This window comes from Abramis brama (genome assembly GCF_963993115.1).
Source record: "Abramis brama genome assembly, chromosome: 20".
In the NCBI taxonomy this organism is placed as follows: domain Eukaryota; kingdom Metazoa; phylum Chordata; class Actinopteri; order Cypriniformes; family Leuciscidae; genus Abramis; species Abramis brama.
In genome coordinates, this window is record NC_139982.1 from 32,944,717 (window position 1) to 32,958,458 (window position 13,742).

At 40.8% G+C, this 13,742-nt stretch overlaps 1 protein-coding gene across 1 annotated transcript; it reads right to left on the reverse strand.

Annotated features, from left to right (window-relative positions):
• Window positions 1-735: 735 nt before the first annotated feature.
• On the reverse strand, window positions 736-12,827 carry LOC311070827 (myosin heavy chain, fast skeletal muscle-like). Its single transcript, XM_084094903.1, has 41 exons — window positions 12,807-12,827; window positions 12,652-12,696; window positions 11,771-11,978; window positions 11,545-11,688; window positions 11,309-11,465; window positions 10,637-10,664; window positions 10,420-10,534; window positions 10,238-10,330; window positions 10,073-10,136; window positions 9,898-9,996; window positions 9,711-9,814; window positions 9,413-9,551; window positions 9,209-9,327; window positions 8,955-9,104; window positions 8,698-8,868; window positions 8,316-8,622; window positions 8,067-8,134; window positions 7,899-7,986; window positions 7,710-7,827; window positions 7,491-7,614; window positions 6,689-6,825; window positions 6,352-6,607; window positions 6,023-6,265; window positions 5,762-5,938; window positions 5,519-5,664; window positions 5,342-5,432; window positions 4,843-5,232; window positions 4,642-4,768; window positions 4,416-4,534; window positions 4,125-4,321; window positions 3,850-4,033; window positions 3,594-3,759; window positions 3,373-3,497; window positions 2,644-2,952; window positions 2,360-2,563; window positions 2,140-2,265; window positions 1,565-1,735; window positions 1,364-1,468; window positions 1,186-1,281; window positions 970-1,101; window positions 736-850 (listed from the first exon to the last, which is right to left on the reverse strand). The coding sequence occupies exons 3-41, from the start codon at window positions 11,969-11,971 to the stop codon at window positions 833-835; spliced, it is 5,808 nt and encodes a 1,935-aa protein (XP_083951029.1). The 5' UTR covers window positions 11,972-11,978; window positions 12,652-12,696; window positions 12,807-12,827; the 3' UTR covers window positions 736-832.
• Window positions 12,828-13,742: the final 915 nt, after the last annotated feature.

Consider the following 13,742-nt stretch of genomic DNA (forward strand, 5'->3'; position numbering starts at 1 on the left):
CATCACAATATTGATCTTTTTGTTTTTGCTTTTTAAGTTGCGTCATAAAACTTGCCTAGTTATTGTTAAACAAACATGGTCAATTTACCAGCCAGCTCTGTCAAAGTTAAATTTAAGTGCATGAGAATATTTTGCAATAAATTTGCATTTGTTTGACATTTGTGACATTCGCCAAAACAAATTAATTTAAAGTGAAACTGAAACAGAAACAGGCATTGAGCTCACATAACCCACCTCTCTCAATCGCCACAAATACCAAATGTTTCCATATTCGCGATGTATTTGGATGCTAAAATATTATTTATTAAAACCCTGTAAATTCAGATAAATAATATCGTTGAATATTAAGTTTCCCCATGCATGTAAATGTAAAAGTGTCCCCTATGTAAGTGCTTTGAGTGCCGAACTATATAAAGCATTATATAAATGTAATTAATTTATTATTATAATTATTATTAAAGTATTTGAGATTTAATTTGCAAACAGTAATTCTCATTCATCAATAAAAGTGAGAAGCTTTTGTATTATGTTTGACAGATGAAATTATTATTAATTTGCTGAATTTTTAAATGAGTATTTTGAGGTATTGAGTAAATGAGGCATTTACACACCTGTAGATTTGGTAGAAACTTTCCTAAGTTTTCCTAACTTCTTTTTTATTAGTCCATGCACTCTCTGAGAATCAAACCCTTGATCTTGACATTGGTGCCATGCTCTACAATACAGACAGACAGAGAGCGCCTTGATAAACTGCATTTAATGGACATGTAAGACACAGTACAAGTAAGTCATATTATATGCTTGCTTGTAGATGTGGTGTGATGTCTCATCTTCATTCTTCATCCTTGCTCTGCAGTAAATAAAAAGACAATAAGTTGCATGTTTTTTCCCCAGTCAGAAACGCATGTATATTAAGCAGTGTACATTAAGATTAACCCCCTACCCCTTTTGCATATAAATTCACAATACCTTTCCAACTTCACGGCTCTTGGTCCTCAGCTTGTTGACCTGGGACTCTGCGATGTCCGCGCGCTCCTGAGCCTCCTCCAGCTCATGCTGCACCTTCCTGTACCTGGACAGGTGAGTGTTGGCCTGCTCCTCCTGTTATGATTACACAAGATGGATTGCACTGGACGTTCTTGTCAATACTAAAACTTCACGCTCAAGATTTGATATTAGCCTTACAGCTTCTTCAGACTGGCGCTTGTAGGCCTTCACTTTCAGCTGCAGCTTGTCCACCAGATCCTGCAGTCGGATCACGTTCTTCTTGTCTTCCTCAGTCTTTGGGTGTAAATATTGGTCATGGTCGTGTTAAACTGTATATTGTAAAAAGTGGTAAATTTCTAATTAAAAGTAGTTTTACCTGGTAGGTAAGTTCCTTCACTCTCCTCTCGTATTTGCGCACTCCTTTCACAGCGTCTGCTCCACGTCTCTGCTCGGCTTCAACTTCAGACTCTAACTCGCGCACCTTCAGTAGAGAGTTATTGTTTTGCCTGTCAAATCTCTGCCACGACCAGTATATCTAAGAATGAGTTTTGTTAAGCTCCTGAACACTCAAATTTACCCTGGACTCCAGTTTCTGGAGCTGTTTCTTTCCACCCTTCATAGCCAGACTTTCGGCCTCATCCAGACGGTGCTGCAGGTCTTTGACAGTCACCTCCAGGTTCTTCTTCATCCTCTCCAGGTGAGCACTGGTGTCCTGCTCCTTCTTCAGCTCCTCAGCCATCATGGCAGCCTGAAATACAAGCCAATTTAAGTCAACTAACCTATTTAGATGGGCAGTTGTGGCCTAATGGTTAGAGAGTCGGACTTGTAACCCGAAAGTCGAGGGTTTGATTCTCAATACCGGCAGGTAATGACTGAGGTGCCCTTCAGCAAGGCACACAACCCCCAATCGCTCTCTGGCTGCCACAACAAAAAATGGCTGCTCACTGCTCCTGAAGTGTGTGCACTAACTCTAACTTGGATTGGTTAAATGCAGAGCACAATACCCGAGTATGGGTTACCATACTTGGTCTTCACTTCACTTCATAGTTAAAAATACCTTCTATGCATATTCCCTTTGTTACCACATGAACCTAAACACAAAGTCAAATAACTGTTTAAGTTAGAATAGAGAAGCAGAATGTAAACACTCACATCAGTGATGGCCTTCTTGGCCTTCTCCTCAGCATTTCTGGCCTCCTGGACTGAATCTTCCACCTCACCTTGAACCTGGACCAGATCCGTCTCAAGCTTCTTCTTGGTGTTAATAAGACTTGTATTCTGTGGGATGTAAGCAGTTAGTTTAGTGTACATTATATATGAAAGTTTATCATGTATCCTGAATTTGTTCCAAGTATTTAGCAATTTTTTGTACTTGTGAGTGCAGCAGTCCCACACGCTCGCTGGCATCCACCAGCTCTTGCTCCGCCACTCTGCGGCCTCTCTCCGTTTGCTCCAGTGCAGCTCTCAGCTCCTCAATCTCTGCTTGCATCAGGTTATTCCTGCGCTCCACCATGGTCACCTGTTCCTTCATGTCCTCCTGTCCTCTGAGAGCATCATCAAGGTGCAGTTGGGCATCCTGTGGCAACATTCATGTATCATATTCATTTTGTCAAACATTCAATTCTTAATCCATTTCCACATTCTACAGAAAGATACCTTGAGTTGGCCTTGGACGTTCCTGAGCTGTTTCTGGGCCTCGGCAGCCTGGCGGTTGGCATGACTCAGCTGGATCTCCATCTCATTCAGATCTCCCTCCATCTTCTTTTTGACTCTCAGGGCATCATTTCTGCTCCTGATCTCAGAGTCCAGTGTGCTCTGCATGGAATCGATCACTCTTTGGCTGTTCCTCTTGATCTGTTCCATCTCCTCATCCTTCTCAGCAATCTTCCTGTCAATCTCGCTCTTCACCTGGTTCAGCTCCAGCTGCACACGGAGAATCTTGGACTCTTCATGCTCCAGGGTGCCCTACAAGGACAAAAGGAAACTTTTTCAATTTGTCACAATATACTGTAACCTCTAGAGCAGTGGTTCCCAACCCTGTCCTGCAGGCCCCCCAACACTGCACGTTTTCTTTGTCTCCCTAATCAAACACACCTGATTCAACTCATCAGCTCATTATCACATGGGTTAATTGAGCTGATGAGTTGAATCAGGTGTGTTTGAGTAGGGAGACAAAGAAAACGTGCAGTGTTGGGGGGCCTTCAGGACAGGGTTGGGAACCACTGCTCTAGAGTGATGGCAGTACATATGTGAAGGTTTAAAAAGGATATAATTAGCAGAAATTAAGATTTTCATTTAAGGTTTAGAACCATTCCATATTCAATGTTTTAATTTTATGCAAAGCAATGGTATCATAATGTTAGTATCATAGCAAAGCAATGGCACCTCAGCTTCTTCAAGCGCAGTCTGGATCTCTGATTTCTCAGACTCCACTGTCTTCTTGGCTTTCTCTATCTCGTGAATGCTCTTTCCAGTCTCTCCAAGCTGCTCGGTGAGGTCAGAAATCTCCTCTAAAAGGGTTAAAAAATCATACGTTTAAGATTTTCTGTTTTAATGCATCTCTTTTTTTTTTTAGTCCTTGGTGTACAAATAAAAGTTGCATTTACGTTGCAGATTCTTGTTCTCCCTCTTCAGTGTCTCGAGGTGGTCAAGAGATTCCTCGTAGGAGTTCTTCATTTTGAAGAGCTCAGTGCTGAGAGAACGAGCTTCTTTCTGAGCACCTTCTAGTTCAGCCTGACTTTCCTCATACTTTTGTTTCCACTCTGCTAGCACCTGAAAATGAAAGAAATGTAGTCAGTGTAAATTAGCTAAGTCCTTGGTTCATCAACGTTTAGGTCTATAGGTTATCCATGTCTTTCTTACCTTGTCAAAGTTTCTCTGCTTCTTGTCAAGGTTGGCTGCCAATGCATTTGCCCTCTCCACATCAATCATGAGATCCTCTACTTCACCCTGCAGTCTCTGTTTGGTCTTTTCCAGAGAGGCACACTTTGAGTTCACCGCCTCAATGGATTCTTCAGCATCCTGCAGACGCTGGGCAAGCTTTTTCCTGAGGGAAGTGATGTGAAATTATGAAATCTTACTAATATTATTCATATTAAATGTAGGATACTGGAGACTTGTTCCACTGATGTATTTACTTGGATTCCTCAAGCTCCTCAGTGCGCTGGATGGCGTCAGTCTCATATTTGGTTCTCCACTGAGCCACTTCACTGTTGGCCTTAGACATCCCGCGCTGGAGTTCAGCTTTGGCCTCCTGCTCTTCCTCAAACTGCTCTCTGAGCAAATCACAGTCATGGCGGGCAGACTGAACCCCATGGGCCAGAGCGTTCTTGGCCTATCAGGCAGAACATTTTGAGTTTTTCATCAGTCTACCATCCATACAGTGGTTTAGATGATCAAAAAAGCTAATTAATTATGTATAACTCTACCTTGACTTCTTCCTCAATATGTCTTTTGAGTTCCTCAATTTGTTGTGTATAAGCCTGTTTTCCTCTAGTTAATTGTGAAACAAGTGCTTCTTTCTCTTCCAGTTGGCGACTAAATTCACCTTGGAAACAGGTTACAGATATTACAATGAAATATAATAACATACAGACTTTTTACTCATTTAAAAAAAAAAAGAATCTTTTACACGTGTAGCTTACTCTGTCTTACCATTTTCAGTCTGAAGTCTTGCACGTTGTGCATTTACGTCATTCAACTGACGAATATTTTCATCACTCTTGGATTTGATTTCACTCAGCTGGTCTTCCAGGGTACGGCACATCTTCTCTAAATTAGCCTAAAGAGATTCAAGGTTATATCCAGATGTTTGTAGAGATGATTTTATATTTAATAATCCTCTAATGACATTACCTTTGATTTAGCCACAGCCTCCATGTTACTTGTCAAGTCATCAATCTCCATCTTGTATTCACTCTTCTCCTTCTCCAGCTTCTGTTTGACCCGCTGAAGGTTGTCGATCTGTTCTCCGAGTTCAGCCACACTGTCCGCCTGCTTCTTCCGGAGAGCTGCAGCCGTTGCTTCATGCTGCAAGGTGGACTCCTCCAGATCACGACGCAACTTCTGGAATTCAGCTTCACGCTTCTTGTTCATCTCAATCTGGGCAGCAGTGGCACCTCCAGCTTCCTCAAGCCTCTCACTGATCTCTTCAAGTTCCCTGGAGAGATCAGTTCTCTGCTTCTCCACTTTAGCACGAGCAGCTCGCTCGGCCTCGATTTCCTCCTCCAGCTCCTCTATACGGGCCTAAATAAAGAAAGAAAAATGAATAATCCAGTGATATCTGTAATGCGGGTTATCCCAGCTATGCATCTACTTCACAGTTTCACATAGAAATGATTCGGGTTAGGGTTACCTGAAGTTCTTTGATCTTCTTCTGAAGCTGTGCTCCCAAAGACTGTTCATCCTCAATCTTGCTGAGAAACTGACTTATCTCAAAGTCTTTCCTGTTTTTAAAGTATTTTTTTTTAAATATGCCGAATACTTACTTTTTATAACATGTGTAATTGTGTAAAGACTGATGTCCACTCACTTTTTGATCTTCTCTTCTGATTGCTGTTTGTCATTCTCCAGGTCCATTACGGACTCCTGGGCCAGTTTCAGATCACCTTCAAGCTTTCTCTTGGCTCTCTCAAGGTCCATACGGAGCTTCTTCTCCTGCTCCAGTGAGCCCTCAAGCTATTTTCACGGAAACCAGAGCATTTAATTCTGGTATAGAGACACAACATCCATTTCCTATTGATTCATGCTCTTATACTCATGCCAAATATCTTACATCATCCACTTGCTGCTCAAGCTTTGTCTTAGATTTAGTCAGAGTGTTGACTTTGTCTTCCTCTGCCTGAAGGTCATCAAGAGTCTGCTGGTGTGCCTCTTGGAGGGCTTTCTTCTCTTTGGTCAGCTTGGCAATGCTCTCATCCTGAGAGGCCATCTCCTCCGTCAGGTTTTTAACCTAAATGGAAACATTGTTTACTGGTTTCATCCTCAAGATCCCGAACAATCAGGAGTGTGAAGAACATGTGAAAAGATTATTAACCTTATTTTCTGTTGCATGTTTCTCCTTCTCCACTTTGGCCAAGGTGAGCTCCAGGTCATCAATGTCTTTCTTCAGTTCAGAGCATTCGTCCTCCAGCTTCCTCTTCTTTGCAGTCAGTTCAGCATTGATTTCCTCCTCATCCTCCAGTCTCTCGTTTGACTCTTTGAGTTTGGCCTCGAGCTGGATCTTGCTTTTAATGAGACCTTCACATCTCTCCTCAGCATCAGAGAGGTTTTCAGATTCCTGTTCATTGAGATGGATTTAGTTTAATGGCTTTTGTTCATAGCTGTAGCATCAATATTAGGATCAATAAGAGCTGAAATACTCACAGATGTTACTTGCAGTAGAAGGTCGTTTTTCTCCTGAAGAAGTGACACCATTTTTTCTTCAAGCTCCTTCTTTTTAGCTAATGCCTTTGTTAGATCCTCCTTCATTTTCTCAAAGTTCTCCTTCATGGCTACCATTTCTTTCTCAGTCTCTGCACTCTTTAGAAGAGGCTTGATCTTGAAGTACAGCTTCATCCATGGCCAATGTTTCACATTCATGAATGAGCGGATGTTGTATTGGATGGAAAAAATTGATTCTCTGTGTAAATTGCAATCAGTAAATTAGTCATTATCAGTGTTTCGTAACAAACAGTTGTGTTCCAATCAGTTTTTTAAGTACCTCCTTTCCATCATTTTGACAAACTCCTTCCTCATGACGTATCCACGGCACAAAGCCTGAGTCATGGTAACCAGCGTTGCTAATTTCTCATCTCTCATCTCCTCAAGAGTACCCAAGAGACCAGCTTTGAAGAACACCTACAAGAACATTTGGAAGATAATAGTTTTAAAAAAGGCCAAGTAGTCCTCATAATTGTAGATGTGGAAATAAATCCACTATTATATTCTACACTATAACATACAGTGACATTCTAGATAATTCTGTGCTGTCCTCTTTGACTCAACTCTTTAGGGAGGCATAACAATGTCTCTGTGCACAAAGCAGGATCCATTAAGGAATGCTTTTCTAAGTCTGGTGTGGAAGAACTACTTCTTTACTGTACTGAAAACTAGACGCCAGCACCGTGTCAGTGCCTGACCTTATTGATGCTTTTTTGTTTGAATGTTAGCAAATCCATGCCTCCATCTTCACCATCTAGTGGAAGGCCCTCCTTCCTCAAACTGTTGCTTTAAAGTTGTACAGAATTTTTTAGAATGCCATTGTGTAATTCAGCTTTTTGTTTTCCATGGAATTTCTGAAATGATTGACCCTGTTAATGGGATGCTTCACCCAAAAATGTGTGTAAAAATTTACTCAGGTTGTTCATGACGGACCACATTAACTTTCAATGTATGGGAAAAAAAACTGCTGAAACATTCTTCAGATATCTTCACTTGTGCTCCACAGAAGAAAGTAAATGGTACAATTTACGACGTGAAGGTGAGTAAATAAGGACAGAATTGACATTTTTCGGTTTGATCACCTTGGTGTGTCCAAACTTGTATTGGGTGTGGTCAACATCAATAGAGCCCAAGAGTTTCTCTGAAGCCTTTTTGTTGTCAATGAACTGTCCCTCAGGGATGACGCTAGCATTTAACACTTTGTATCTAGGGGACAGTCAGAGGAGAGTCATGGTCATAAGAGGATGAAGATTATGTGGTGCATCATCTCTAATTCAGTGGTTGCAAAAAGGTGTCTTTACCTCTGCTTGAAGTCACCATAGAGGATTCTGCTGGGGAAACCCTTCCTGCAGATTCTGATGCCCTCCAGCACACCATTACACCTGAGCTGGTGGATAACCAGGAAGTTCTCCATCAGACCTGCAATGGAAATGTTCTTAAGGTTCCAGAGGTATTTAAAAAAAAATTGAGTCGTTATGGATTAAGTTTACCTGGAGTCTTGGACTCATTAGGAATCAAGCAGCGCACAAAGTGAGGGTGAGTGCTCCTCAGGTTAGTCATCAGCTTTCCCAAGTTCTCCTGTGGAAATGTTTGTCGTTAGTCTAATCATTATTGGAGAAAAAGTTGACCTCCTTCATTAAAAGAGAGAATCTGTTTACCCTAAAAAGCGCAGACACTGTCTGGAAGGAGCCACCCTTCTTCTTGCCTTTCTTTCCTCCTCCCTCGGCTGTTTTATGTCAATGAAAAAAAATGGGTCTTTATTGATCTTGTTTTGATTTCCATTAACCCCTTCAATAAATCTCTATTTGAATCTGTGATCACATAGTGTGTTCCACTCTGATAATCTAAGCATGTGTATTGTACATAATTAAAACACAAAGGAATTGATGAAATGCAAATGTTCGTACCTTCGGCACCTGCATGAACGGCATACAGGAAGGCCAGCACTTTGAGCGATGACTTTTGGTAGAGTTGCACGACAGAGTCGTTCAGTGGATCCTTGTTCTTGTCCAACCAGCCACCGATGTTGTAGTCCACAGTGCCGGCGTAGTGCACCAGAGAGAAGTGGGCTTCTGCCTTACCTTTGGCAGGCTTGGGCTTCTGGAAAGCTGCAGTTTTGCCCAGATGCTGATCATGTAGCTTGTTTTTGAAGCTTGTGTCTGTAGCCTTGGGGAACATGCACTCCTCTTCAAGGATGGAGAAGATGCCCATTGGCTGTTGAAGAAATATTCACGCTCAAGTATAGGCACAATATGAATAATCATTTTAATTTGCTGACTGTCCTCTTACCTTCTCAATGAGCTCAATGCAGGCAGCCAAGTCCATACCAAAGTCAATGAACTCCCATTCAATGCCTTCTTTCTTGTACTCCTCTTGCTCCAGAACAAACATGTGGTGGTTGAAGAACTGTTGCAGTTTCTCATTTGTGAAGTTGATGCAAAGCTGCTCCAAGCTGTTGAACTGACAATTAAGCAGAGGCAAGTTCTTACTACTGTCTATTATCTTTTATATCCTGATTGCTAGAGACATTGATAGCTGAAGCTCACATCAAAGATCTCAAATCCAGCGATGTCCAGCACACCAATGAAGAACTGTCTAGGCTGCTTGGTGTCCAACATCTCATTAATACGGATGACCATCCACAAGAACATTTTCTCATAGACAGACTTGGAGAGCGCAGAGACTGCATTGTTCACCTGAGAAATTCAATGGTCAGCATAGATTATATCATTACTCTTTTACTTCTCAAGACAACTATGAATGTCTACGAGACACTTTATTCGAGTGTATAAGTGATCACCTGTGGTACTGTCTGGCCTTTGGTCACCATCTCATTTCCGACCTTCACTCTGGGGTAACACAGAGCTTTCAGCATGTCAGCGGAGTTGAGGCCCATGAGGTAGGCGATTTTATCAGCCACTGAGGAAGAACAGTTTTACACATTATTGTCACTAATGAAGAAAACGTTTACACGTCAGTTTGTGCTGCTAATTGTACGTCGTACCCTCGGTGCCGTCAGGCTCGGCCTGCTCCTCTCTCTGCTTCTGTTTAAACTTCATGCCTCCATGATGCATCACGGCTCCTGTCAGCTTGTAGATGCTGATCTTCTCATCAGCAGTGAAGCCCAGAATGTCAATGGCAGTCTGTTTTTTACAGTGACCAAGTGAATCACATATTATTTGGGTCAAAGAGAAGGGTATTTTATATTGTATGTCATGCAATTTTCAGTTTATGCTAGTGTTATTCTGATGTTTATGTATGTACAGATATATTGCATACTACTACTACTACATTCTACATACATCTGTGGCAATGAACTCCTCCACATCATTGATACTCTTGACAGTGATTTCGCCCTGGCTGATCATTGGATAGTCGTAAGGGTTGGTGGTGATGAGCAGGGCCTCTGTAAAGAGTTGATGTGCAGTGTGTTAACAGTGTTCTCAAACATGGAAATAAATGAAATGCACAATACTGTGGATTTCTCACCGAGGAGCTCTGGCTTGTGTCCGGTCATGAGCTGGTAGAAGATGTGGTAGCTCCTCTCCGCAGACAGCTGGAATGTTACTCTGGACTTTTCCAGCAGATCTTCCAAAGACAAAAATGGATTAACCCACATCTTACTCTCCAAATAAAATGTCTGGCTTAAAACAATGTTACTCACAAGTTTCAATATCAGCTGAGGCCAGTTTTCCAGTGGTACCAAAGTGAATCCTGATGAATTTACCCTATGAAGATTGAAATTATTTACAAAAGGTCAGCTGTTTGGCAGCTTTGAAAGTGTGACTGAAGTTGTATAATGTTATAATGATTCATTAGTTTAACTCACAAAACGAGAGGAGTTGTCATTCCTCACGGTCTTGGCATTACCATAAGCCTCCAGCAGAGGGTTAGCTGCCACAATTTGGTCCTCCAATGATCCCTATATGTAATTGTAGGACAATGGAAAGTTATTAGGTAAAACACAAATACTGTAATCAATAACATCGTCTTGAAGAGATATTCACTAACCTGCATTTTTCCAGGGACATTTTCTGCCTTCTTCGATCCAGACATCGCACCAACAGTTGCAAAGTACTGAATGACACGTTTCGTGTTTACAGTCTTTCCTGCACCAGATTCTCCACTGGAGGTTCACAATAGATCATCATTTAGTCAAAAATCCTCTACGGATTTACATTATAATGGAAAAGCTTCAGGTTATTGCAGAAGAAGAATATTCACTCACGTAATCAGGACAGACTGGTTCTCGCGATCTGAAATTAAACCATGAAATGTGAACAGGGTTTCCAAATTAGGTAGTACTTTGCATTAACTTTGAAGGCATAAAGTGTTATAAAATGTTTAATTATTTTTTTCTAGTCATTCATTCATGTCAATGCATAAAAATGAGGTTCAGTAAAATTATGCAATAATGCATGTAATACTTAAATAATGGTTGTTATGAAGCAATTACTAATTGAATGCAATGTTGAAAAAACAGCTTGGTATGGTTTACTAGATAATAATTCAGACCTTTTTTATCAGTGAATAATACAAAATGTATTGTTTGTATTTAGTCTATTCATCTATCAAGGCTGCATTATGGCTCTCCAGCGGTTGAAGCATTAAACTAAAAGTAACTTGTGGAGGACCAACTTCCAGATAGTAAAAGCCTGAACTCTTTGCTTTTTTCACGGATATGACGCAAACACGCATGGATGAATGAAATGTGATGGATTTATCATGTATGTGCACATTTTGTTAATATCAAACAACTTAAAAATACACAATCAACAGTTTATAGAAGGTGAAATGTACACTAATATTTTACATTATATGTAGTTATTGTGAATATTTGTTTTCAAATATAAGTTTGTCATAACTCTCGCTTGTTGAGACACTTCTGGAATCCACTAACCAGTGAGCATGAACTGGTAGGCGTTGTCGGAGATGGAGAAGATGTGAGGCGGGGCTTCAATCCTCTTTTTGCCTCGGTATCCGTTCACAACGACTGTATCGTACACTGGGAGCCACTTGTAGGGATTGACGGTGACGCAGAACAAGCCAGAGTAGGTCTGAAACGGAGATAGATAGTCCAGTCTTACAATGCTGGCGCCCCATCCCAGGAATAAGATATGATTAGCTCAGACTTACGTAGATCATCCACGCTGCGTAACGCTCTTTGAGGTTAAACAGCACAGCCGGCTCGTTGAGGTGGGTCATCATGGCCATGTCCTCAATTTTGTCAAACTTAGGAGGATTCATGGAGAAGATTTCATCTTCTTTTACCGTGACAGTCTGTAATGAACATTGATCAGTGATCAAGAGAGACTTTCATGCACACATTTGTATATTTAACTGAAGAACTCACGATACTTACTTTCCCACAGTGAGTTTTCACAGTGGCTTTTCCACCCTCTTTACTAACAAGCGTTCCCTTCAGGTACATCTCGTCTGCGTCTGTCACGAAGTATGCCGTCTTGGCATCAAAGGGGGTGTTCTGAGCCTCTATCCTCTCTCTCTCCGGCTTGCGGAGGAAGACGGCCGCCGGGCCGAAGCACTCCATCTCCCCATCTCCCATGATCGCACTGTGGAGTCATAAACTCACCTTAACGCTGCTTATATCACCTCTCTACTTCTCTCAGGTATTCACATTATAAACTGGTCATCTTGTCATTATCTTTACAGTGTTGTAACCAGTTACTTATCAGTAAATGTAACTTCACTGATTAGTTGGACTTACTTAAAAAAAGCATGTAAACCGATATATATATACACACTTCTCTTCCTTTGAAACCGAATAACTGATTTATTGTTGCAATCGTTGCATCAATGGGAAGAGAATTATAATAGTATAAATGAAGTTTCAAGTGCCCAACCAAAGGGAACACTAATCACCATAATGGTGACTAAAACATTTTAGGAAAATCAACATCAATTTATGAAGTCAGCTTGTGTGATGTTCTCTCAAATTTTTCAGTTGTATTAAAATGTCAACATTCAAGATGACTTTGGGAAATGAGTGAATGCAAACAGAGAAAAATAACTGCAGAAGTGGAGGAAATGAGTGAAAAGTCCATTAAGATTTTCCCCGCCTCAAAAACCACACTCAAACCAATCAATTAATCTTAACTTGGGTTTTCTTAGTAAACAAAACATAGTATGTGAATAGTGCAGATTACTAGATTTTTACAATTAAGTTAAGACATTAAGTAAAGTTAACTAAAAAGTGTTGGATTTTACAGTGTGGTATTAGTTTACCTTTCACGATGCTCCGCGAGGAAAACAACAGCTTTCTGAAAGAGACTAAGAGAGAGTGACGTATGTTAGCATCTTCAGTTATGGGTTAGTATACATCATTTGAATAAGGACACTCAGGCGTTCTACATTCATTCTTAAATTAAAATGAAACTGACCAATTAAAATGTGCAGTTCCCTCACCTTGGCCTGTTCACTGTGAGTGTTGGGGTTTATATAGTGTGAATACTGCGCGCTCAGCAGAACCGTCCCGCCAGATTTGATCATGTTACGTCTTTACTGTGGTGTGATGTTTCTCTGTTCCGGGGAGGAAATAGGAAGATGTTGTCATTCAACTAATATGAGGAATACCGTTACATTGGCACACACAGATAATGAGCTTTGGGTTTAAAGATATGGTTTGTCATGGTCCATGCTTTTTTAGATTGTAACTTTCTTGTAGATGTTAGATTTCTTTCATGCAAATGCATTGCCTGTTTGATAAGTTCGATTTGATGTTGCTTAGGTCCAGTTTCAGTGCAGAACTTTAAAAGTAATGGATCTTGGCACAGCAGAGAAACTCTCAGATGCAGAGAAGCAGACTAATGTCACTGGTATTCAGTTTCAGGACATCAAAACTTAGAAATGAGTTAAAACGGCTTTGTCTGCTCCTGTTGTTAGTTTACATTGCAATTCAGGTTTTGATATAAATGTGGTTAGTGGTCACATGAGCAAGGGGCAGAGAGTACAGCTTGGCCGGTTTTCCAAGAATTCTCCCAACTTTTGCCAGCAGGAGATAAAATTAAAATCTTCAAAACCAAAAGATTTATTACCAGAGATAGACAGTCACACGTCATCCTTCCAAATGAAAAATAATATCTCTGACAGATTTTTTTACTGGGCCATTAAATCTCAGCAGTCACGGGATAAGGTAAACTGGACTCATAGCGAAATTATGACTCAAAGTTATAAACAGCTTGTGCTTATATGGGAAAATCATAAATATAGCTCAGCTGCTGTTTGTATGAGGATTAGGGCATTACTACAGGGACGGCCGACGGGAACTGTCGGTGAGTTCAACATCTCCCATCATTGGACTTTTCTGCTAAAACGTT

What these genes read in the sequence shown, in the direction of transcription:
- LOC311070827 (XM_084094903.1), bottom strand. Translation starts at nt 11,971, where the DNA reads ATGGGAGATGGGGAGATGGAGTGCTTCGGCCCGGCGGCCGTCTTCCTC. An exon ending in AAGGCCAGACAGTACCACAG is followed by an intron (nt 9,105 to 9,208) that starts GTGATCACTTAT and finishes TGAATTTCTCAG; the next exon opens with GTGAACAATGCAGTCTCTGC. An exon ending in TATGGTGACTTCAAGCAGAG is followed by an intron (nt 7,615 to 7,709) that starts GTAAAGACACCT and finishes ACTGTCCCCTAG; the next exon opens with ATACAAAGTGTTAAATGCTA.